This window comes from Choloepus didactylus (assembly GCF_015220235.1).
Source record: "Choloepus didactylus isolate mChoDid1 chromosome 23 unlocalized genomic scaffold, mChoDid1.pri SUPER_23_unloc9, whole genome shotgun sequence".
NCBI classification, from domain to species: domain Eukaryota; kingdom Metazoa; phylum Chordata; class Mammalia; order Pilosa; family Megalonychidae; genus Choloepus; species Choloepus didactylus.
The window spans coordinates 462,309-488,139 of NW_023637603.1; the positions used below are offsets into that span (position 1 = coordinate 462,309).

The following is a 25,831-nucleotide window of genomic DNA, read 5'->3' on the forward strand; positions in this document are numbered from 1 at the left end:
CTACCCCAGAGGTATACTGGCTTCAACTTGGGCCACAGCCTCCACCCATCTACACTGTGGGTATACGGGCTTGAGCCTGGCCCACCCTCCACCTGTATATTCCACATGTATATGGGTTCCAAGCTGGGCCCCATACCTCCACTTGTCTACACTGTGAGGATATGGGCTTTGAGCTGGGCCCCAGCCTGTACCTGTCTACACTGTGGGGATATGGGCTCCAAGCAGAGCCCCAGCCTCCACCCATAAAGACTATGGGGGTATGGGATGCAAGCTGGGCCCCAGCCTCTGCCTGTCTACCCCGCAGGTATATGGGCTCCAACCTGGATCCCAGCATACAACTATCTACACCACCGGTATATGGGCTCTGAGCCAGGCCCCAGCCTCCACCTGTCTACATTGCGAGAATATGGGTACTCTGTCAGGCCCCAGCCTCCACCAGTCTATATTAAAGAGATATGGGCTTTAAGCTGGGCCCCATCCTCCACCTGTGTACACTGTGGGGATTTGGGCTCCATGCCGGACCTCAACATCTAGCCATTATATGGGCTCCAAGCACTGCCCCACGCTCCCCTTGTCTACATTGTGTGGATTTGGGCACCAAGCCAGGCCCAAGCGTTCACCTCTTTAGCCCACAGGTACATGGATTCAAAGCTGAGCCAGTGTCCACCCGCATGCACTGTAGGTATATGGGCTCCAAAATAAGCTCAAGCCTACATCCATCTACAGTGTATGGATACGGGCTCCAAGTGGGACCCTAGCCTCCACCAATCTACTGCACAAGTTTATGGGATTTGGGCTGGGCCCCATGCATCCATGTGTCTACAGCGGAGTTGTTTGGTGTTCCAACCAGGCCGCAGCCTCCACCTATCTATACCACAGTAATAAGGGCAACAAGTCAGGCCCCGTGCCCAGTAATCTACATTGTGGGGATGGGGCTCCAAGCCGTGCCCCAGCTTCCACCCATGTACAGTGTGGGGATATGGGGTCTGAGCTGGGCCTTTGCCTCCAACTCTCTACCCAACAGGTATATGGGCTCCAAGCTGGGCCCCAGCCTCCACCTATCAACACCACAGTTATAGGAATCCAAGTCAGGTCCTAGACTGGGCCTGACGACATTGAGGAAATATGTGCTCCAAGCTGGATCCCAGCCTCTACCTGTGTACTCAACAGGCATATTGGAAGCAAGCTCTGCCCAACCTCTACCTCTCTACCCTACATGTATATGGGCTCTGAACAGGGCCTTAGCATTCACCTGTCTACCACACAGGTGTATGGGCTCCAAGCCAGACCCCAGCCTCCACCTGTCTATACCACAGGTATATTGAATCCAAGTGTGGTCCCACAGCTCTACCCATCTACAATTTAGGGATGTGGGCTCCGAGCCAGGCCCTGGCCTCCACCTATCTACACTGTGGGGATATGGTGTCAAGCCAGGCCCCAGCCTCCTACTGTCATCCCCACATGTATATTGGTTCCAAGCTAGACCCCACATCTCCATCCTTGTATACAGTCTGGCTATGGGCTCTGAGCTGGGCCCCAGTTTGCACCTGTCTACACTGTAGAAATATGGGCCCTGAGCTGGCCCTGGTCTCTAGCCATCTGCTCCAAGGTTTATGGGCTCCAAGCTTAGCCCCACCCTCCACATGTCTACAGCACAGTTTTATGGGCTCTAAGCTGCCACCAGCCTCCATCCATCTACATATTGGGATATGGGCTCTGAGCCAGGCCCCAGCTCCACCTGTCTATACTGGGGGGACATGGGCTCCCTCAGGGGCCCAAGCCTCCACTTTTCTACCCAACAAGTATATGGGTTCCAAAGCTGTGTCACAGCCTCCACCTGTCTCTCCCACAGGTATATGAGTTTCTAATCAGGCCCCAGCCTCCACCAGTCTACACCAAATGTGCACAGACTCCAAGCTGGGCCCCAGCCTCCACCAGTCTACATTGGAGGGATATGGACTCCAAGATGGGCGCAAATCTCCACCTATCGTCCCCACAGGTGTATGGGCACCAAGCTGGGCCCTAGCCTCCTCCTGTTTGCACAACAGGTATATGGGCCCCAAGCCAGGCTCCTGCCTCTGTCTACACTATGTGGATGTGCTCTGAGCTGGGACCCAGCCTCCACCTGTCTACACCAAATTTATATGGGCCCCAAGCTGGGCCCTATGCCTCCAACCAACTACACTGTAGGGATATGGGCTCCGGGACAGGCCATAATCTCCACCTGTCTACACCACAGTTATATGGGCTCTGATCCAGGCCCCAGCCTCCTCCTGTCTACCACAGAAGTATATGGGCTCCAAGCTCAGCCTCAGGCTACACCTGTCTACCCTTTGGGGATATGGGTTTCTTACTGGACCCCAGCTTCTATCAGTCTACACCACGTGTATGTGGGCTACAAGCTGGGCTCCACATCTCTACTGTGTACACCATGGGTTTATGGTTCCCAGCTGGGTCCTAGCCTCCACCTGTCTACCCAACAGTATATGGGCTCCAAGCTGGGACCCAGCCTCCACCAGTCTACACCACAGGTGTATGGCCTCTGAGCTGGGCCCCAGCCTCTACAAGTAGAGACTTTGGGAATATGGGCTCTGAGCTGGGTCCTGACATCCAATCATCTACCACGAAGGTACATGGGCTCCAGACTGGGCCCCAAATATCCACCTGTCTCCACCACAGTTATTTAGGTTCTGAGCTAGGTTCCAGCCTCGAGGTGTCCACAGGTATATTGGCTCTGAACTGGACCTTAGCCTCCACCTGTCAACGCTACAGGTATTTGGGTTCCAAGCTGGACCCCAGCCTAAACCCATCTAAACTGAGGGAATTTGGACTCTGAGCCGAGTCCCAGCCTCCACCCTTTCACAATATGGGAATATGTGCACTGAGCCTGGCCCCAGCATCCACCTGTCTACACCACAGGTATATGGGTACCAAGCTGGGCCCCAGCCTACAGCCATCTACACTTTGGGGATACAGGCTCTGAGCTAGACCCCAGCCTCCACCCACCTACCCAACAGGTATCTGTGCTCCTAGCTGGGCCCCAACCTGCAACAGTCTACACTGTGGGTATATGGGCTCTGAGTCATGCCCCAGCCTCCACCCATCTGCACTGTGAGAATTTGGGCTTGAGCTGGGCCCCAGTCTCCACCCATTTACCCCACATGTATATGAGGTCCAAGCTGGGCCCCACACCTCCACCTGTCTACACTGTGTAGACATGGGCTCTGAGCCAGGCCCCATGCCTCTACCTATCAATGCTGTGTGGATATGAGCACTGAACTGAGCCCCAGCCTCCACCCACTCACCCCACAGTTATATGGGCTCCAATCTGGGCCCTAGACTCCAGGTGTCTACACTGTGTGGATATGGGCACCAAGCTGGGCCCTGGTCTCCAGCCATCTACCCCACAGCTACATGGCCTCCAAGCTGGGCCCCACATCTCCACCTGTGTCCTAGTTTGCTAATGCTGCAGAATGCAAAACACCAGAGATGGATAGGTTTTATAAAACGGGGGTTTATTTCACTACACAATTACAGTCTTAAGGCCACAAAGCGTCCAAGGTAACACCTCAGCAATCGGGTACCCTCACCGGAGGATGGCCAATGGTGTCCAGAAAACCTCTGTTAGCTAGGAAGGCAGCTGGCATCTGCTCCAAAGCTCCTGCCTCAAAACGGCTTTCTCCCAGGACGTTCCTCTCTAGCAAGCTTGCTCCTCTTCAAAACATCACTCCCAGCTGCACTCTCTTTCCTCTTTGAGTCAGCTCATTTATATAGCTCCACCGATCAAGGCCCACCCCGAATGGGTGGGGCCAAGCCTCCATGGGAACATCTCATCAAAATTATCACCGCCAGCTGGGTGGGGCACACTCCAAGCAAATCCAACCAGCACCCAAGGGTCTGCCCCACACAAGACCACAAAGATAATGGCATTTGGGGGACACAATACATTCAAACCGGCACAACCTGTCTACGCTAGTTATTTGGGCTCCAAGCCAGGCTCTATCTTTGACCTATCTACCCCACAGTTATATGGGTTCTGAGCTGGGCCCTAGCCTCCACCTGACAATCCCACAGATATATGGTCTCCAATCTGGGCCCAGCCTCCACCCGTGTAAACTGTGTGGATATGGGCTCCTAGCCAGGCCCCAGTTTCCACCCACCTACCCCACAGTTGCATGTGCTACAAGTTGGGCCCCACACCTCCACCTGTCTTCACCACAGCTATATGGGCTCCATAGACCCCAGCCTGCACCCATATACCCTCAGTTATATGGGCTCCAAGTGGGGCCCCACACCTCCAAGTGTCTATATTGTGTGGATATGGGCTCCAAGCCAAGCCCTAGCATCCACCTGGCTACCCACAGATATTTGGGTTCAAAGCTGGGCCACAGCATCCACCTGTCTATACCATAGTTATATGGGCAACAAGCCAGATCTACACCCCCACCTGTTTACACTGTGGGGATATGGGCTCCAAGACAGGTCCCAGATTCCATGCATCTACATTGCGGGAATATGGGCTCCAGATAGGCCCCATCCTCCACCTGTTGACCTCACAGAGAAATGGCCTGTGAGATGGGCTCCAGCCTCCACCTGTCTATGTGAGAATATGGGTTCCGAGCAGTGTCCCATCCTCTACCTGTCTGCCACAGAGGTATACTGGTTCCAATCTGGGCTTCAGCCTCCACCTGTCTACACTGTGAGGATATGTTTCAAGCCAGGCCCTATCCTCCACCTCTCTACTGCAAAGATATATTGGGTCCAAGCTGGGTCTCAGCCTCCACTTGTCTACTCTGTTTGGTTATGGGTTCCAAGCTGGGCCCCAGCCTGCACCCATCTGCACTGTGGGAATATGGGCTCTGAGGTGGGCCCTGGCCCTCAGCCATCTTCCCCACATGGTATGGACTCCAACCTGGGCCTCATATCTCCACCTGTCTACACCACAGTTATCTGGGCTCTAAGCCAGGCTCTAGCATCGAACTGTATACACCATAGGTATATGGGCTCCTAGCTAGGCCACAGACTACAGCTGTCTGCATTGTGGTGATATGGGCTCCCAGCCAGATCCCAGCCTCCACCCACCTACCCCACATGTGTATTGCTCCAAGCTGGGCCCCATGACTCCACCAGTCCACACCACAGGAATATGGGCTCTAAGCTGGACTCCAGGCTACACCTGTCTGCCCTGTGGGGATATGGCTCCCAGCCACATCCCAGGTGTATGGACTACGAGCAGGAACCCAGACTCCACCCGTCTTTTCCTTGGGTATACTGGTTCCAAGTTTGGCCTCAGCCTACACTTGTCTTTCCCACAGGTATATGGATTCTGAGCTGGGCCCCAGCTTCCACCCATCTACCTACAGGTATTGGGGCTCCTCACTTTGGCCCATGCCTCCACCCATCTATACTGTGGGGATGTGGGCTCAGAGCCTCCACCTGTCTATCCCCTAGTAATATGGGCTCCAAGCTGGGCTCCACACCTCCACCCATCTACACTGGGGAGATATGAGCTCTGAGCTGATCCCCAGCCTCTGCTCATGTACTCCACAGGTATATGGGCTCCTAGCTGGGTCTCATTCTACACCCTCACCCACCCTGTCATCCTGAAGCCCCAGCCCTCCTGTCCTCTGTGGTCTGTGCAGCCTCACCTGCCTGAGAGTGCAGAGGGTGCACCCTCCTCAGCCGCCCAGGTAGCCATGGTCCGCTCGGACTCACCTGCCATCCTGGTGTGCTCCACCATCGTCACCTTGTGGGGAAGGCCAGGCCTGGGGCCACATTCCCACATGCTGTTCATGGGAGAATCACTGAGGACTGTTGATGAGATGACAGATGCCAGGTCCTCTTCTGCATGTTCCTCATCCCCCTGCTTCCAGCCAAATCCACCTGTGTGGAGGGAAACCAAAGTCACACCTTCCCCCCCTTTATGGATTGGTACATTCCAACACTTGGGATTTGGCAGGAACTGGCCTGGAAGCTGGTGCACAGGCACAGAAGAGAGTGAGGGGCTGTGTGTGCAGGTGAGGGAGGGATGGTGGTCCCCCGATACTGTGGGCACATGTGGGGGTCCTTCTCCACACAGGCCCCTGTGCACAGGTGCAAGGTGGCCTGCTCTCTGCACTTCTGCAATGCCGAGTCCCCACCTATTGTCAGCCTTGGGGCCTGGGCTCCCAGGAAGGCAGCTGGGAACCCTGGATTGGCCCCTGGCCTGCATCTCCTCCCTGACACCCACAGGCTGGGTCACTCAGAATCCCTCCTTCCACCCCTCAGGCATCCCTGTCCCCCCAGAGCTCAGCACCCTTCCCCTCATCACCCCCACACAGGAGGGTTTGCTCCCCATGCAGTCCAGCCCCACAGGACCTCCAGCCTGGCTCTTCTCTGGGAGGGGAGGGGTGTCTCTGGCCAGCAGAGAGGATGGCTGCACTGTCCCTGTGCATCTCCTGGACTCCTGCTCTGAAAGGGAGACTGGGGGACTGACTGCCACCTCCTCCATCAGACACCTCCAAGATTGGGCAGCACAAAAGGTCCTAAAGCTAAAAAGCACCTGGCAGAGGAGTTGGTGAAGCTTTATGCATTTCCTGTGAGATTGGGATGGGTGAGCAGGTGGCTTTACCAGCCCTGAGTCCAGGGCCTTCCATGCACACCCCACAGCTTGTACCCATAGCATGGGCTGCTTCCCAGCATCAACACATGCACAGTGGAAAGTAGAGGGCTGTGGAAGTCACCTGCCTGAAGGTGGATGGTGAGTACAGGGATGGGGAGAAACTGTCCTGGGTGGTCTGACCCCAGGCTTTACTGGGGCTGCATCTGCTTACTTAGAATGTCTTGACCCCACAGGAGCAGAGTCATATAAGGTGGGGGGCAGGGACATGCTTGAGCACCTTTCTGTGCTGGTGCCATGCTCAGGAGTGGGGCACAGAGGCACCGGATAAAGCCAGGGTGACCCTGTGACCCTGCTGGGGAAGGGCAGGCAGGAATCTGATGAGCACACACAGGCATCACCCCGGGTGTGATGAGGACACAGAGGGGGAAGCTGTGGGAGGTGGGGGGGTGTGTCCTAGTGCTGCGGTCAGGAAGGAAATGACAGAGACATGAATGAAAGCAGGACTGGCCAGGGGGTGTGAACACCCAGTTCCCACAACTGGAAAAATGTAATGGTTGCTGAGGAGCGACCTTGGCAGGTTTGAGGGGGTGAGTATCCCCTGTCTGGGATCCCAGCAGCTCATCAGAGGACAGAGCCCAGCAGAGGTTTCCCTGGAATGGCAGTGACAGGGCTCTGCTCCCTGTCACATCCTCTGTGGAAACCATGCAGAGCCCCTCTGCTATAAGTTCATCACATGATCGCCCCGGGGGTCAGGGAGACAGGGAGACATTGTTCCATTAGACTGGGCCTGCAGACCCCAGTGAACTCCTGTTATTAGGGGAAAGGCATTGAGGCAGGAGCCGCTTTCACACCCCTGGAGTGCTCCCAGCCCAGCCCAGGAGGTGCGAGTGTCACTGGCCCAGACATGCATTTCCTGAGTACAAGGCCCCTCCTGGTGTGGGAGCCTCCCCAGCACCCACCTCTGCACTGGGGTCTCCCCTGCCCTGAAGTTCTCAGTTCACAGACCCAGTGTCAGAGCCTGAAGCTCCACCAGCAAAGGGAGTGGGGGCAGCACTGGCAGGTGAGGGGTGTGCATGTTCCCCATGGGGACCCCAGACCCACCTGCAGTGAGTTGGTCACAGCTTTGGGCAGGGGCAGGACTCTGGGCTAAACTGCACCATGGTACTGGGAGTCCCCCTCCCTGCCCCATCCCAGAGCCCTCCGGGTCCCTGAGGAAACGTGGTGGTGGCAGCTCCCCAGGCTGCCCACAGTCACCTCAGGTGAGGCCCGAGTGCTGGTCACCACCCCCAACCCAGTGGCCACATCCGGGACAGACAGAGGGAGGCGGGGGCTGCACGGAGGGAGGATGGTGGTGGGGAAGGTCCCCTGGGCAGGGGATCAGCAGGGCACAAGCAGGGGGCTGGGGGGGTGGAGGGCGCTGACGTCATGGGGGAGGGGAAGGTGACCTCATGGGGAGAGAAGGCGGTGATGTCACAAGAAGCAAGCTGAGTTCCGCCAGCTGATTGGTGGGTGGGTTTGGGGGCAGGGCCTGGATCCAAGGCAGTTGCCAGGGCCTGACGCTGAGCAGAAAGGCTGAGTGAGCCGAGATGGCGCCGCTGCTGCTGCTCCTGCTCCTTCTGGCCCACCTGCTCAGCTCAGTGGAGAGTTCCTCCCTCACACACACACCCCATACCAGGAACCCCACCCAAACAATGGGGTCCCCCTGGATGGCATCCTGCTTCACTTCCTGTTGTGGGCCAGGGAATATGTGGACCCACACTCAACACCCGATATACCCCCTCCTGCCTGGGGAAACCCAGTTCCAACCATCCAGCTTTGAGTCCTCACTGATCCACTGACAGCCGTGGACCCAATTTGATGCCCCTGGGTAGACCAACCACCTGCACAACCCCTGTCCCAACCATCCAGCTTCCAGCTCATAATGATCCACCGGTGGAAGTGGACATGCACTCAGCCATCCTTGGACCACCACCTGCCTGCAGGACCCCTGTCCCAACCACACAACTCCAGGCCCTCACTGATCCACCAGCAGTGCTGGAACACACACTGCACCTGGGAAGACCTCTGATGTGCACAACTCCTGTCAGTACTGTCCACTTTCAAGAAGCCAACATACCAGCAGCTGAAGACCTGCAATCGGCAACCCCTGAACCACCTACCACAGAACCGATGTCCCAGTTGCCAAACTTCAAGCCCCTGCTAATCAACCAGAAGTCATGGACCCACACTCAATGCCCCTTGAATGACTTCCAGTGTGCACAAGTCAAAACTGTCCACCTTCAAGGTCCTGCCAATCCACTAGCAGCTGTGGAAATGCACTTGGCCACCCTTGGACCACCTCATGCCTGAGGAACCCCTGTCCCAAAGGTCCACCTTCACGTCCCCGCTGGTACAGCAGAAGTCATGGACCCACACTCAGCGCCCCTTGGATGACCTCTGGTGTGCTCACATCCTGTCAGAACTGTCCACGTTTGAGCCTCTGACAATCCACGGGCAGCCATGGACCTGCACTCAGCAACCATTGTTCACCTACCACATCCCGAACCCTGACTCAACCATTCACTTTAAAGCTCATGCTGATCCACCAGCAGTCATGGAACAACACACACTGCCCCAAGGATGACCTCAGGTTTGCACAACACCTGTCAGGACAGTCCTCTTTCAAGACCCTGCTGATACATGGGCTGCCATGGACCTGGCCTTGCCACCTCTTAGACCACCACCCACCTGCACAATCCTTGTCCCAACCATCCAACTTCAAGTCCCCACTGATCAACCAGAAGTCATGGACCCACAGTCAATGCCCATTGGATGACTTCTGGTGTGCACAAGTCCTGTCAGATCTGTCCACCTTCGAGCCTCTGCTGATCCATCAGCAGCCACAGACCCATACTTGGTGACCCTTGAACCACCTCCCACCTGCAGAACCCCTGTACCAACTGTTCAACTTCAAGACCCCACTGATCAACTAGGAGTCATGGACCCACACTCAATGCCCCTTTCATGACTTCCTGTGTGCACAAGACCTGTCAGAACTGCCCTCCTTCAATCTCCCACCCACCCAGCAGCAGCCATGGACCCGCACTTGGTGACCATTTGACCACCTCACACTGGCAGAAACCATGCCACAACTATCCACCTTCAGGCCCCCATTGATCCACCAACAGTCGTGGAACAACACACACTGCCCCTTGGATGACCTCCAGTGTGCATAGCTCCTGTCACTACTGTCCATTTTTGAGATGCCAATACACTGGAAGCCGCAGACCCATAAAAAGCAACACTTGGACCACACACTGCCTGCAGAACCCATGTCCCAACCACACAACTTCAAGTCCCCACTGATCAACCAGAAGTTGTGGACCCACACTCAATGCCCCTTGGATGACTTCTGGTGTGCACAAGTCCTGTCAGAACTGTCCACCTTTGAACCCCTGCCAAACAACAAGCATCAATGGACCTGCACTTGGCAACCCTTGGACCACCTCCCCCCTGCAGAACAATGTCCCATCTATCCAACTTCAAGCCCCCACTGATCCACCAGAAGTTGTGGATCAAAGCACACTGCCACTTGTTTGACCTCCAGTGTGCACAACTTCAGTTAGAACTGTTCACTTTCAAAGTCCCACAAATCCACTGGCAGCCATGGACCCACAATCATCAACCATTAGATCACTTCCTGCCTACAGAACCCATGTCCCAACCACACAACTTCAAGCCCCCACTCATCAACCAGAAGTCACGGACCCACACTCAATGCCCCATGGATGACTTCTGGTCTGCACAAGTTCTGTCAGAACTGTTCACCTTCCAGCCCCTGCTGGTCCACTGGCAGCTGGGGACCTGCCCATGGTGATGCTTGGCCTGCTTCCTGCCTGCAGAATCCCTGCAACAATCATCCAACACCAAGCCCCCAGTGATAAACCAGAAGTCATGGACCAACATTTAATGCCCCTTGGATGACTCCCGGTGTGTACAAGTCCTGTCAGGACTGTCCACCTTTGAGCCACCAACAAGCCACCAGCAGTTGTGGACCTTCATTTGATGCCCCTTGGATGACCTCTTTCCAGCCCAACTCCTGTCAATACTGTCCACGTTTGAGCCTAACCTGATCCACTGGCAGCCACAGACTTGCACTTGGCACCTCTCAGTCCCCATTATGACTGAGGATCCCATGTACAAACTGTCCATCTCCAAGCCCCCACTGATCAACTGGCAGCTGCCAACCTGCATTTCACACCCAATGGACCCTCTCCTGCCTCTAGACCCCTTCACCAAGATTTCTGTCTTCCAGCCTCTGCTAATCCACCGTAAGGCATGGACCTCCTCTCCATGCCCCATGTATCCCTTCCTGTGGACACAAACCCTGTCTCAAATCTCCATCACTGAGCCCCAAAAGATCCACCAGCAGCCATGGATCCACACTCAATGCCCCTTGGACCCCTCCTGCCTGCAGAACCCCTGTCCCAAGAGTCTATCTTTGAGCCCTCAGAGACCCACTGGCAGCCACAGACCTGTGATCAATGCCCCATGGACCTCCACCCACCTGCAGAACCCTCATCATAGTCCTCCATCTTCCTGCCACTGCTGATCCATTGGAAAATTGATACCCAGAGTGCTGGTGACAGCTGCCTGCCAAGGAACCCAGGACAAGGTGGACTAGGAAATATTGATGATTTAGGGCCCAGATTTGAAGTCCAGCAGTACCCAGAACTGCTCAGAGCACAGTTCTCCCTCTGACTCACTGTACCCAGGGGATGGCATTCCCATGGCCAGAAGACCTTGGTCTGGAGACTGACTTCAACCTACTGTCCTTGCATGGCATCTTCTGGGGAGTCCTTTTCTTCATTGGAGTTCTCTTGTGTAAAGAGTGTAAAGGATGGTGAGGTTGTGAAAAGCAATGGACCTGGAGTTGCAAGAGCTCTGCAACACCAGAAAGCTTGTAGGTAACTCATTTTTAGTCTGTGAGGAAGCACTTGAACACACAAAGATGAATTCTAAAGCAACCATGAGTGTTAAAATCTGTTGTGGGAAGTTCTCTGTGTTAACAGTGCATGAGCAGGAACACTTCAGGTTGCTGCAGATTTGACTTCTCAGCTTGGTGACCCAGGAAGGACAGGATTTAAAGGTCATGCTGGAGAGCCAGTTCTCCCTGTGTACATTATAACAAAGGGAGCTGTGAACATGTTCCTGAGGATACCCAGGCCCTGGGGATGATCATGCTGGACCAGTGGAAGCTCACCCAAGGACTCCCTTACTCAGCATGATCATCCTCAGGGCCTGGGATTCCTCAAGAACTTGTTTCCAACTCCCCGTGTCATCTGCTAATGTGCTCAGGGAGAGCTGGATCTCTGGGATGTTCTTTAAATCCTGTCCTTCCTGTGTCACCAAGCTGAGAAGAAAATATGCAGCAACCATTACTTTTCTTGCTCATGCCCTCTGAGTGCACCTTTTAGCTCAGAGACTTCCTTCAACAGATTGTCAGTGACACTCATGGTTGCTTTAGAATTCATCTTTTTCTGTTCAAGTGCTTCCTCACAGTCTAAAAATGACTTTAGCTATAAGCTTGCTTGTTTTGGAGAACTCCAGGTCCATCTGCTTTTCATGACCTCACCATCCTTTACACCCTCTAAAGGAGAGAACTCTAATGAAGAAAAGGGATCCCTAGAGAATACAGTGTAGCAACAGTAGGTAGAAGTCAGTCCCCAGACCAAGAACTTCTGGCCATGGGAATGCCATCCCCTGGGCAGAGTGAGTCAGAGGGTGGACTGTGCTCTGAAGAGTTCTGGGTACTGCTGTGGTGTGCCAATTTGTATTTATTATGTCCCCCAGAAAAAGCCATATAATTTGATGCAGTCTTGTGGGGGCAGACTTATTAGTGTAAGTTGGAGCTTTTTGATTAGATTGTTTCCATGGAGATGTGACCCACCCAACTGCAGGTGATAACTATGATTAGATAATTTCCATGGAATTGAAGCCCTGCCCATTCAGCATGGGCCTTGATTAGTTTACTAGAGCCCCATGTATGTGCTCAGAGAGCAGGAGTTCAGAGCTTCAGCCAGGAGAGTGCAACTGAGGGTGACATTTTGAAGAGAAGCTGCAACAAAGAGAGGACAAAATGCCCAAGAGCAACATTTTGAAGAATGTACAGGAGCTGACAGAAGAGCTGGAACACAACCCAGGATCAGCAAATGCCAGCCACGTGCCATCAGAGCTAAGATATTTTCCGCATGCCAATGGCCTTTCTCCAATGAAAGTACTGTTACTGTTTGAAAACACGGTTCTAAATAGTTAGGCCCACCTGATCCCCCATCAAACAGAGAAACAGGTCTCTTTGTTTGGTGAGAAGGGGAGTTTATCGAAGATGTATCAACCAGGAACAGGAGGGAAAAAAAAAAGGGTTTCCAAGACCAGTTCAGAGTGAGAAGAATTATTTGGGCTTTTATAAACCCCAAACAGACAAAGAAATGGCCAGAAGCCAGAAGAAAGTGGAAAGGAAAAAAAAAAAAAATAGAAGAGAGAAAGCTGTTTGGTCAGCATTTGCTTGTTATCTTCAGGTCCTCCCCTCATCCAGCCTTGTTTTTCAAGGTCCTGATTATGAGACCACATGGTTACATCCCTCATATCTTACTGCAGGCAATTCTGGGAAAGTTCCTGGGAGCAGAGAATATGTTTTTGTTGTTGAGATTAGAGCAACAGCAAGTTATTTAAGCAAGGGCTTTTCATGGTCAGAATAACTTAAAGCTGCTTGAGTGAAGTGTTCTTAAACAGTTTTCTTTTTCCTTTATTGGCTATTCAAGACTATACTAACCATTTTCCAGCTAAAGAATTATATTGAATATTTTATACTTATCCAGCTATCAGTACCCTATTTTTGTGGCCTTACCTTGGACACTTTATGGCCTTAAGACTATAACTGCATAACCAAATAAATCCCCTTTATAAAAGCCAATCCATTGCTGGTATTTTGTATAATGGCAGCATTAGCAAACTGAACACATGGTAATATTAAACTTCCCCAGTAATAATTTTTTAATAATTCCTGATACTCTTGCAAGCATTGGGGGCTACCAGTTTGGTAGGCTGAGCCCTTGATTTTTGGGCTTTTAATTATGAAGCTTGTTCCTGCAAAGGAGATGCTAAGACTCCTTATAATTATGCCTAAGAGTACCTCTTTTGTTGCTCAGATCTGGCCCCTATCTCTAAGCCAACTCTGCAGGGTGTCCTCATACCCCCACCCCCACATATGGGACACGACTCCCAGATGTCTAAAGCTCCCTGGTATCGTGGGGCATGACTGCTGGGGATGAGCCTGGCCCTGGCATCATGGGATTGAGAAAGCCTTATGAACCAAAAAGAGGGAGAGAAATGAAACAAAATTTCAGTGGCTGAGAGATGTCAAATGGAGGTGAAAGGTCATTCTGGAGGTTATTCTTATGCATTATATAGATATCCCTTTTTAGTTTTTAGTTTAATAAAATAGTTTTAAGGAAATACCTACAACTGTTGGACAGCAGCCCAGTAGCCTTGATTCTTGAACATGATTGTATAACCATACAGCTTACATTATGTGACCATGTGATTGTGAAAACCATGTGGCTCACACTCCCTTTACTCCGTTTATAGACAGATGAGTAGAAGAATGAGGAGAAAAAGTAAATGAACAATAATGGGGAGGAGGGGTATGAAATGTTTGGGTGTTCTTTTTTACTTTTATTTTATTCTCATTTTTATTTTTTGTAGAAATTAAAATGTTCAAAAATGGATGAACGCACAAGTATATGATGATACTGTGAACAGTTGATTGCACATTTCAGATGATCATATGGTATGTGAATATATCTCAATAAAACTGCATTAAAAAAAGAAAAAAAAGAAGTAGCCCAAAGTTTTCCTCATATTCCCTTCCAGTCACCTTCCCCCTAGGTAACACCTATTCTAATCTCTATTCTTATGGGTTAGTTTTGTCTGTTTTTTAACTTTAAATAAATGAAATCACTCAGCATCTTTTTGTCTTTGTCTTCTTTTAAATAATGTCCGTAGATACATCCTGGATGTGTGTCCCAGTAATGCATTCCTTTTCATGGTCAGGTGGATTTGTAGTAAATGAATATGGCACAGTTTTATGTATCCATTTTACTGTTGATGGACTTTTAGGCTGACTCTTTTGCTGTTTTTAATGAAGCTGCTATGAACAGTCTTGTGCATCTCTCAGTGGGCACATGGACTCATTTATCTTGGGTATATACAGCTATGAGAAGAAGTGATGGAACTGCCGATAAAACGTAGATAATATCAAATATTTTTTCAAAAGTAATAGAAACAATGTATGTTCCCACCAGATATACTGAGAGTTACCTTGATACAAATCCTTTCCGAAACTTGGTACTGACATCCACTTGAGGTTGTAGTGGTATCTCATTTAGTGCCTGTTTAAATCTTGATTTTTTTAAATTCAATTGTCAGTTGGGAGGGGACTGAGGGCAATGCTGGGGCACTGAAGTGTCCTGTGTCTTGATCTGGTGGTGGTTTAATGCATATGTCTTTGTACGTTATGGTTGATGCTTTGTGTATCTTTTTAAGAAATTTAAGATATTCCAGCTGTGTTTTCTTCTATAAGTTTTACTATCTAACTTTTTACATTTAGATTTATGATCTATCTCAAATTGATTTTTGCTTAAGGTGTGAGAAATTAAGACATCAAGGTTAATAAACTCCCATATGCATATCCAAATTCGCCAGCACCATTTGCTGAAAAGACCACTGTTTCCCCCACTGTATTGCAGAAAACCTTTGTGTGAACCAGGGAAGTGACTATATATGTGTTTCTGGATTTTATTCCATTCTGCTTGTCCACTTCTCTCTCTTTGTGCCTAATTCTACCTTAACTTAATTATTGCAGCTTTATATAAGTCTGTGTATCTGGGAATTTAAGTGCTGCGGCTTTGGTCTTAAATTTTCTTTGCTATTGCAGATGCTTTGTTGACTTGAAGTGGTTATAGCAGGCATTTGCATCATGTTCTTAAAATTATGTTTGATAATTCACCATTAATTATGATACTAGCTGTAGGACTTTTTGTAGGTACCCATGACAGTAGTGGAATTGAACTAGAAATCAATAAATTTAATTTTAAAAAAAGCCGACAATAGTTTTGAAATATTTAGCAATATATTTTTAAACAGAGCTGGGCATAGGGTGAGGCAAGCAAGGGGCCTAAGGTGCAAAGTGTCATTTCTCCCTGCACCTTCACAGACCTGAGAAGCAGCGGCTCCTTCATTTTGTGCTTGAGGCTCCTTGTTTTCCCCATTCTAGTCCTGCACCTGGTGCTAAATAATCCATAGATCCAAATTACGGAAACAAAAATATTTATGGGAATGAGTGAAAGCATTTTTTTTGGAAATTTATATCTTTAAATGCATATGTTTGAAAAGAAGAAAGGTTGAAAAATCAAATCACTGCTCTCCAGAAAAATTTCTGAGATGATGGAAATGTTCTGTATCTGCACTATCCAATATAATAGCCACTAAACACATGTGACTTGATCTCTTGTTCTGTGGCTAGTGTAATTGATGTATTGAATTTGGAATTTCACTTTGATCTTCCTTACCAAAGAATCCCAAATAACTTAGGTAGATACACTTCCCCAATGTGGTGGAATTTTACTCCCTTCCTCCCCAGTTCCAAACCCCTCCATTACCTGAGTGTAGTTTGGACTTAGTAACTTGCTTCCATGAAGTGTGTGAAAAGGGGAAAATACCTTTACAGTGGAGAAACTTGTCACATAATCCTCGGCCAGTTGTTCAAGGCTAACTCCCCAGTGAGAAGTCAGGTTGAGAGCAGGTATCCCTGCTGTGAAGTGATGAGAAGGGCTCATCACTTTTGTAGTATTCCTAAAAACCCATAACCCATGTGTGATAAGAAAAACAGCAGACAAACCCAAATTGAGGGACAGTCTACAAAACACTTGACCAGTAGTTACTCTTTAAAATTGCCAAGGTTGTGAAAAACAAGGAGAGTCTGAGAAACTGTCACAGACTAGAGTAGGCTAAGGGATGTGATGACTAAATGTGTTGTGGTATCCTGGATGGAATTCCAGAACAGACAAAGGACAATAATGGAAAATCCGGTGAAATCCAAATAAAGACTAGAGTTTATTTAATAGTAAAATACAAAAACTGCAGTTATGGTTAGGCCTAAGGATGTCAGTTCACATATATAAATTTTACACATTGCACATATCTTTAAATCTATGATGTCTTACTTTTAACTATGAACAGAACTCTTTAAGTGCAAAGTATTGGTCATACTTAGATTGTGTGATCTTGATACTGTTAGAAAACCTGGTTCTAAATAGTCAGGTCTGCCTGATCCCATATCAAATAGAGAAACAAGTCTCTTTCTTTGCTGAGACAGTAGTTTATTGAAGATGTATCAACACAGAACTGGAGGAAAAATAAATCTTTCCAAGACCACTTCAGAGTGAGAAGAGTTGTTTGGACTTTTATAACCCAAAACAGACAAAGAAATGGTCAGAATCCAGAAGAGAGCAGAAGGAGCATGTCCATGTGATGGGGTTGACACCGTCATAGTTCTAGGGACCACAGAAACGGGTCTCACCAATATCTCCGATGGGGAGAGAGCATGCAGGCACAGTACCAGAAGTCTGGTTTAAATATGCAAGCACTTCAATTAAAACAGGGGTCTACCTCTCTCTCTCTAACTGAGCCATCTCGACAGGTGAACTCGCTGCCCTCCCCCCTACGTGGGACCTGACTCCCAGGGGTGTAAATCTCCCTGGCAACGCAGAGTATGACTCTTGGGGATGAATGTGGACCCGGCATCGTGGGACTGAGGGTATCTTCTTGACCAAAAGGGGGATGCAAAATGAGACGAAATAGTTTCAGTGGCTGAGAGATTCCAAATGGAGTCGAGAGGTCACTCTGGTGGACATTCTTACGCACTATATAGATAACACCTCTTAGGCTTTAATGTATTGGAATAGCTAGAAGCAAATACCTGAAACTACCAAACTCCAACCCAGCAGTCTGGACTCCTGAAGACAATCATATAATAATGTAGATTACAAGGGGTGACAGTGTGATTGTGAAGACCTTGTGGATCACACCCCCTTTATCTAGTGTATGGATGAGTGGAGGAATGGGGATAAAAACTAAAGGACAAATGGGGTGGGATGGGGTATGATTTGGGTGTTCTTTTTTCACTTTTATTTTTTATTCTTGTCTGGTTCTTTCTGATGTAAGGAAAATGTTCAGAGATAGATTATGGTGATGAACGCATAACTATGTTATCATACTGTGGACAGTGGATTGTATATCATGGATGATTGTATGGTGTGTGAATGTATTTCAGTAAAACTGAATTTAATAAAAAAAGTACAAGCTAAAAAAAAAACAACAGAGGTCTAATTTATTTTTCTTTATAGTTTTACTGGGGTTATATTAAATAATGGATAGAACATAATTTATATGCTTGCCTTGTCTCTTTTTAAAAGTCTTTCTTTGTTGTTATTGAAGATGAAGCCCTGACTTGTAGCTAACTGCAAGCACTTTCAGAGAAGCATCAGAGTAAAACAATGCAACCGACAAGGAAATTTGGCTGTATCTGTGACATGTAACATTTCATAAAATAACTTGCTTCCACACTGTTGTGTAATATTACGCAGATCAGTAACCAAAAGGTTAGAAAAATATTTTTATAATATTGTCTAAACATTTCTTATGCAACTTAAAACATATTAACCATTTTTAGCACTTCATTTTTTTTTCAAGGTGAAAGAACAAATTCTTTGCAACTGTTGGGAATAAAAAGTTATTTTTTAGGGCTTGACTTTGAGAAAGCAAAATGTTAAAAGTTGTTAGGATTGAATCTGACTATAACACCACAAATTTACAAATTGATAAAGGAATAACTTTTAAAAAAAATCCCACATTTTTGGAAAACAATAAAATATTTCCACATAACCCTTGGAATAAAAGAGAATCACTAGGCAAATTAGGGAATACATCAAATTGAGTGATAATGAACATATTACAGTCAAAAGTTGTGAGACAAAGCTAAATGAGTAGTTAAAGCCAAATTTGTAGCATTAAACATATGGGAGAAGGTTGTAAACAATGAGCTAGACTTGTTTCTAAAAAGTTGCGAAGAGTAGAAACAGAGCAAACCCACAGGGTCAAGAATGAAGAAATTATAAAGAATGGGGAAAATACAAATGAAATAAAGGAGAGAATAGCTTTACAGAAGATTACCAAAATAAAAAGCTGGTTCTTCAAAAGATTATTAATTTAAACAAACTTCTGGCTGAACTGGTCAATAAATCAAAGAAGAAAAAGTACAAGTAAACAAATGACCTGCAAACTTTTTCTTTAAATAGTCAGGTAATAAGTATTTTAGGCTTTGCAAGCAGTAAGCCCAGTTTCTGTTGCAATTAATCCACTCTGGTGATGCAGCAGGAAAGCAGCCAGAGACAATACAGCAGGGAACGGACCGGTCTGTGTTCCAACAAAAAAGTTACTTATGGATACAAATGTGAATTTCATGTAAACTTCACATCACCAAAATAACCTTGTCCATTTAACCTCCTCCCCCAAACACTTAAAATTGTAACCACCATTCTTAGCTAGCTGCAAGTTGTGCAAAACCAGGTAGCGAGCTGGATTGGATTCGCCCCCAGATGCAACCTCAGAGGAGGGGGAGTCAAGGCCCAGTTGCATTGTCAAGCTCCATAACCATGGAGCACGCACTAGTGCTTTTACGGAAAAGGTGACACACCTGAGGTTATGAGCGCTGGATGCTAGAAGGGGAACCATATTCCTGGAGGGACCGAACCTCTGCTACCCAAGCCCTTCCAGGGACCCCTGGTCTTTGCTGCTCTCTCTGCTCCTCGCAGCCAGACTGTGTAGCACCGGGTCGCAGCCGGGGGCACCAGAGCGCGCACATGTGCCTGACCAGCAACCGGCCTCAGGAAGGGAACTGGAAGCCAATCAGAGGTCCCAGTGGGTGCACAAAGGAGACTGCAGCGGCCAAGGCCTGAGGAGGCTTCCTTGTGGTGGGCTTCACTTGGAGCGTGCCTTGGGCCTGGTGCCTTCACCAAAAGGAAAAGAGCACACACCCTGAGTCCCTTTTCAATTGGACGTATTTTTCATTTGGTGAAATGTCCTCCACCTTGGAAATCGCTCAGGCGAAGCAAGGGGAGCTGGCTCCTGGCTATCTTGGGGGCTGCTGGTCAGCAGACAGCCTTTCCCTTTGAGAGTGTCTTCTCCTTCTCTGCCTTAAGCGAGTGCATAGACGCACAGATAGGCAGTACCACCCCTCCAAACCTTAGGGGCACATCAGGAGCAGGACCAGCCTTGTCCTAATCCTACTCTTTATTAATTAGCTCTGCCTTCGGGAGAGTGATCTGCACTTGGGCTTGAAGCTCTGAGGCAGGCCTGGGGCGGGGGATGTCGTAAGACACACTTCCTAAACTAAAGAGAGGGCAGAATGGAAGTACCGGCTCCCACCGCTGGCCAGGCCAGGAAGTCGGACTAAGCCAGCAGAACCTCCCCATCCAAAGGGGTGCTTGAGTTTGGGGGCAGGGCCCTCATTTCTCTCGGGTACCCCAGTACACCGTTTCGCCCCGGGAGGCAGTGTCCTAGGCATCTCTGGCCCCAGGGGGACTCGCCTCGCCCGGAGCTGATTCCGGAGGGTCGGGGAAGGGAAGGGGGCGGTGCGGGAGGGGGGCGCGAGGACCCGGGAGCTTCCCCCTTAAGGCCTGCGTCTAGAGGAGCGAACGCAGGGGCCGGGCGCGGGGCGGGGCCTCGGCGGGGCGGCCGCGCGGCTTCACCTGCCGCTGGGATCCCGCGGAACCCAGGCGCGGGCCTTTGCGAGGCCGACGCACCGGCCAGAGGGTGCGCGCCGCCGTTTCCACTTCGCCAGGCCCCGGGGAGCCCGGGCGGCGAGGGCGGCGGACGCAGCCAGGCTGGAGGTTCGGGCAGGCGCGGGGGAGCGGTGGCAGCGGCGAGCGGACTCCGGACACCGGGCAGACGTCTGGGCACGGCGCGGCGGGGAAGATGACCGCGGGCTCCTGCTCGCTCCTCCTGCTGCTCTCGCTCTCCGGTTCGCTCCAGGTAAGTTGCCGCCCCCCCCATGCCAGCCTCTTGGGAGTCCGGGGCAACTAGGGGCCGGCCCGGAGGTAGAGGGGCGCGCACACGCCGAGCGGGGCTCTTCTGAGCTTCCCTGGACGTGCCAGTGACCCCGCCGCGCGCTCCGTGGCACCCAGCCCGGCACCCGCGTTCCTCGAAGCCGCCTGCGGTCGGCAGGAGTGGGAAGGCGCCGGGGCGGCGTGGAGCGGCGAAGCGGGGCGAGTGTGTGGGCGGGTGGCCGGGATACCGTCACTGCGCGCAGCGGGACCCGCCGAGCATCCCTCGCCGCCTGGTGCCCGCGGCCGCTACCCGGAGTTCGGCTCGCCCGCGCCGGGACAGGCTGCCCGCTGGCGGAGCCGGCGCACCCTCTACTTCCCGGGAGCTGCGCGCCTCCTGAGTTAGCGCGCCAGCCGGGCTCAGGGCTCAGGGCTAGGGCATCCTGGCGGGGGCCGGCCGCCTCTGCGCTGGGGCTGGGGATCCGCTGCACAGAGTCGCCCCGCTCTTCTTCCGGGTGGCGGCCAAGACCGTCTCTGCGACTGGGTGGCGGATGTGGACCGCTGGACACCCCTCTCGCCGAGCGCCGCCGCGCGCCGGCTGCAGCAGGAGTCCTGGCAGGGCCCGCAGGGCTGGGAGCAGGGCGGGGTAGTCGTGTTCCGGGCCCGTGCCGGCGAGGAGTGCGCCCTGGGATCGCTGGGCTCCCGCTTTCTTCGTGGAGAGCCGCGCCGGCCCTCTGCGCAGCTTGTTCTCTGCATTTCGCGGGGTGCGGGGCCTGGGGGTGGGGGGGTGGGCGTGCGTAGAAGCTGAGGGTGGGGGGGTGGGGAATCTTCAAGCGCAAAGTGTCAATCATATTTAGATTGTGTGATTACCATAATACCACAAAGTTAGAAATTGATAAAGTAATAGTTTAAAAAAATCTCATCTATTTTGGAAAATAAATAAAATATTACCAAGCAACCCTTCCAATAAAAGAGAATCACTAGAGGAATTATTAAATAAGTGTAATTGAATGATAATGGACATATTACACTCAAAATTGTGAGCCAAAGCTTAATCAGTACTTAAAGGGAAATCTATAGCATTAAACACATGGGGGGGGGGTTATGAACAGTGATCCAGGTTTCTTTCTTAAAAGTTGCAAAGAGTAGCAATTGAGCAAGCCCACAGGCGTCAAGAAGGAAGAAATTATAAAGAATGGGGAAAATATAAATGAGAGAAGAAAATAGCTTTACAGATTAACAAAATAAAAAGCAGGTTCTTTCACAAGATTATTAACATAAACTTTTGGGAGGATTGGTCAATAAATTAAAGAAGAAAAAGTTCAAGTAAACCAACGACCTGCAAACATTCCCTATGAAGAGCCAGGTAATAAATATTTTAGGCTTTCAGGGCAGTAAAGAGCAGTCTCTGTTGCAATTAATCAACTCTGATGATGTTGCAGGAAAGCAGCCAGAGACAATACCCAAGGGAATGGGCTTGTTTGTGTTCCAATAAAATTGTTATCTATGGACACAAATGTGAATTTCATGTAAATTTCACGTCAACAAAATAAGTTCTTTTAACCTCCTCCCGCAATCACTTAAAATTGTATGCATCATTATTAAATAGCTGCAAGTGCAAAACCAGGCAGGGGGCTAGATTGGATCGCCCCTAGTTGCAACTTCAAGGAAGGGGGCATCAAGGCCCAGTTGCACTTTCAAGGTCCATAACCATGGAGCACACGCTACTGCTTTTATGGAAAAGGTGACACACCTGAGGATTATGAGAGCTGGATGCTAGGAAGGGAAATGTATTCCCCGAGGGACTGAACCTTAGCAACCCAGGCCCTTGTAGGGACACCAGGTCTTTGCCGCTAACTGCACTCCCTGAAGCCAGACTGCAGCAGCACCAGGTCGCCGCTAGGGGCGCTGGAGCGCGCACATGCGCCCGACCCGCGCCTGACCTCGCGCCAGGACCTGGCAGCCAATCAGAGGTCGCAGCGGGCTCTTGTGCGGAGGCGACGGCGGTGCCTGAGGTTGAGGCGACTTCCTTGTCCTGGGCTTCTCCTGGGGCGCGCCTTGGGCCTGGTGCGATTCCCGCAGCTCTAGGACTGACATGGACACGACCGGTAAGGACTCCGGCTTGGGGTGTGCAGCACCTGGAATGTGCCCAAGCGTTCCCTTCGAGGAGGCAGGAGGGATTCGGTGATCGAAGCCCCTAGGGTCTTGATGGTGCTCCCGGTCCTTTGTGGCCTGAGGGGTCTGTCCGCGCCATGGTATTCCGAAGGGACGGTCTGGTGATCCCCGGTGGGTCCCTTTCACCTTTCCTCCTGTCCCCTCATTCCCCTCCCTCTGCTGCCCTGAGGGCCTGGCCTCCCGCCCCTCCCCCCGCGGTCCCCACCTGCGCTCCCGGGGAAGGGGCCCCACCAGGCCCTCAGCGCCCTCCTCCCCGTCGGACCCCCTGGTAGTCTCCCTCTCTCTCCCTCTCTCCCTCTCTCTGTTAAAAGAACTCAGCAAAATAAAATTCGGGTTTATTGTTGGACAACATTGATTCATACATCAAACAGGCCACAAATAAGTAAATAAACATCAACTTTACAGATAAAAATTTAAAAGGGAAAAAAGAAATCTTTATCTTTGGCCTTTTTAACCATCTCATGCAAACCAACTGCTTATACATACACAAAAATGTTAGTGGAATACTCGGAATAAGATTGATTTTTGTTTTTGCTGGTTTTTAGAAGGTTTTTTTTTTCCTTTTAGAGGATAATAGACATGGTCAAACTATGAATAAAGTCAGAAGTAGAACAGAACGCTCATCAGAGATCATTAAAAATGGCTGACTCCTAACAATACGTCCAAAAATATAAAACGGAAATAAAAAATACAAACACATTTTCCTTTTTAAAGTACTTTTAAGAAAAAAAGCTGGGCCTTGGAAGTTTCGGTTATTTTTCCTCCCCTGTTGCAAATCCGCGCTGTGGTCCTGGCTGGGGGGTGGAGAGCGCGTGTCACCTGCGGGGGGCGCTGCCCGCGGTGGGTGGGGGCGGCCTCTCCCCTCGGAGGGGAGCACGTGTAGATCCTGAGACCGGAAGTGGGGGGGAATAGGTCACGGCGGCCTTTTTATATTTTTTAAGTTTAATGTTTTCTTTTTTTTCTGTCTGGTCATCCTCATTGGTCTATTGCTTCTCGGTGTCCACATCCTCCTCCTCCTCATCTTCAGCTGCCCACTTGCCCGTAGCGGCCTCAGCCTCCTCATCTTCATCTCCACCCTCTTCCTCACCATCTCTTTCTACCTCCTGTTCCTCTTCCTCCCCACCTTCTTCCTCTTCTTCATCCACCTCATTGTCAGCCTCCTGTTCCCCATTTTCTTTGTTAGCGTTCCCATTAGCAGGTGCATTTCTTCCGTTCTCCGCTTCCTCCACAACTTCCTCCTTCTCCTTTAAGTCCTTGGTGGTGATACGGGAGCTGGTATACACGTCTGCGTCTGACATGCTGGGGCACCCTGGTGATCTGATCTAACGGATTAGAAAGAAAGCGAGTGTTCGGGGCTCTGGCGATAAATCTGCTCGGTCCGCGGTGGCGGCAGCGCACAGTGGAGGTGACTGCGGGAGCGGGGAGCCGCCTGGGGAACAATGCAGAGATGGCTTTTCTGAGCAGCCCGTGGGCCCTTCGTTGTCTCTTGAGTGGCTTAATGCATTTAAAAATCGTAAGTCGCTTTTATAACCCCGCCCCCGTCTCCACTTCGCACAACCTTCCGGCCCAGACTGTGTAATGTTTTTTTTTGTTTGTTTTTTTTGTTTTTTACCATTTATTTTATCTTTGTTTTTATTGTGGGTAACATTGTGGTAATATATATACAATGTAGCATTTCCCATCTTAACCACTATCATGTATAAAATTCAGTGATATTAATTACATTCACAGTATTGGGCTACCAACACCACTATCCATTACCACTATCCGTTACCAAACTTTTTCATTACCCCAAACAGAACCTCCATGACCATCAAGCATTAAGTCCCAATTCCCAACCCAGCCCACAGTCACTGATAACCTATAATCCAGTCTCTGTTTCTGTGTATTTGCTTATTCTAGGTATTTCAAGTAAGTGAAATAATACAATATTGGTCCTTTTGTGTCTGGCTTATTTTACTCAACATGCTATCTTGATGGTTAATCCATGTTGTAGTAGGTCTCAATACTTCATTCCTTTTTATGGCTGAATAATATTCTATTGTATGTATATACCACATTTAGTTTACTCATCAGTTGATCAACACACAGATTGCTCCTACCTTTTCCTACCTTTTTTTTCTCTTTTAATTCAATTTTATTGAGACATAGCCACACACCATGCAATCCAAATACAACCAATGGCTCACAGTGTTATCCCATAGTTGTGCATTCATCACCACAATCAAAATTTGGAAATTTTCACTACTCCAGGAAAATAAGAAAAGAAAAGAAAAAATAGGAAATCCAGAACATCCCCTACCCCTGCCCCCCCACCATTGTTGATCCCTAGCATTAAGGTGGTAGATTTGTTAGTGTTGAGGAAATTCTATTACAGTATTACTGTTAACTGTAGTCCATAGTTTGCAATAGGTGCATTTTCCCCCATATACCACTCTTACTAACTCCTTGTAATAGTTCTGTACATTTTGTCTACTTCATGAAGGAAAATTTTTAATATTTGTACTGTTAATTGCAGTCATTGTTCACATTGTCCAAAAACTTAAGATTTACTGAGTTATGCAGTCATGTTTTAACCTCTGAATTTCCTTCTGTTGATATAAATGACTCTAAACTTCCCGTATCAACCACATTCATACCCAATTCAGCACTGCTGATTATACTCAAAATAATGTGCTCACATCGCCTCTGTGCATTTCCAAACAATTAAATTTAACCTAGTTAAAAACTGTACATTTTAGCAACTGCTCTTCATTTTCTAGCCTTATTCTATCTCTTGCCAATGTATATTCTAGATTCTGTGTCCATGAGTTTGCATAGTATAATTAGTTCATATTAGTGAGATTGTACAATATTTGTCCTTTCGTGTCTGACTTATTTCACTTAAAATAATGCCTTCAAGCTTAATCCATGT

The 25,831-nt window shown here is 49.6% G+C and overlaps 1 protein-coding gene across 1 annotated transcript; it reads right to left on the reverse strand.

Moving 5' to 3' along the window:
* Positions 1 to 23,900: 23,900 nt before the first annotated feature.
* Positions 23,901 to 24,215, reverse strand: LOC119525133 (prothymosin alpha-like). The gene has a single exon (XM_037823740.1). It carries the CDS (start codon positions 24,213 to 24,215, stop codon positions 23,901 to 23,903), a length of 315 nt encoding a protein of 104 aa, XP_037679668.1.
* Between the last annotated feature and the right edge of the window lie 1,616 nt (positions 24,216 to 25,831).

Coding starts and splice junctions, on each gene's coding strand:
- LOC119525133 (XM_037823740.1), bottom strand. CDS start 24,215: ATGTCAGACGCAGACGTGTATACCAGCTCCCGTATCACCACCAAGGAC.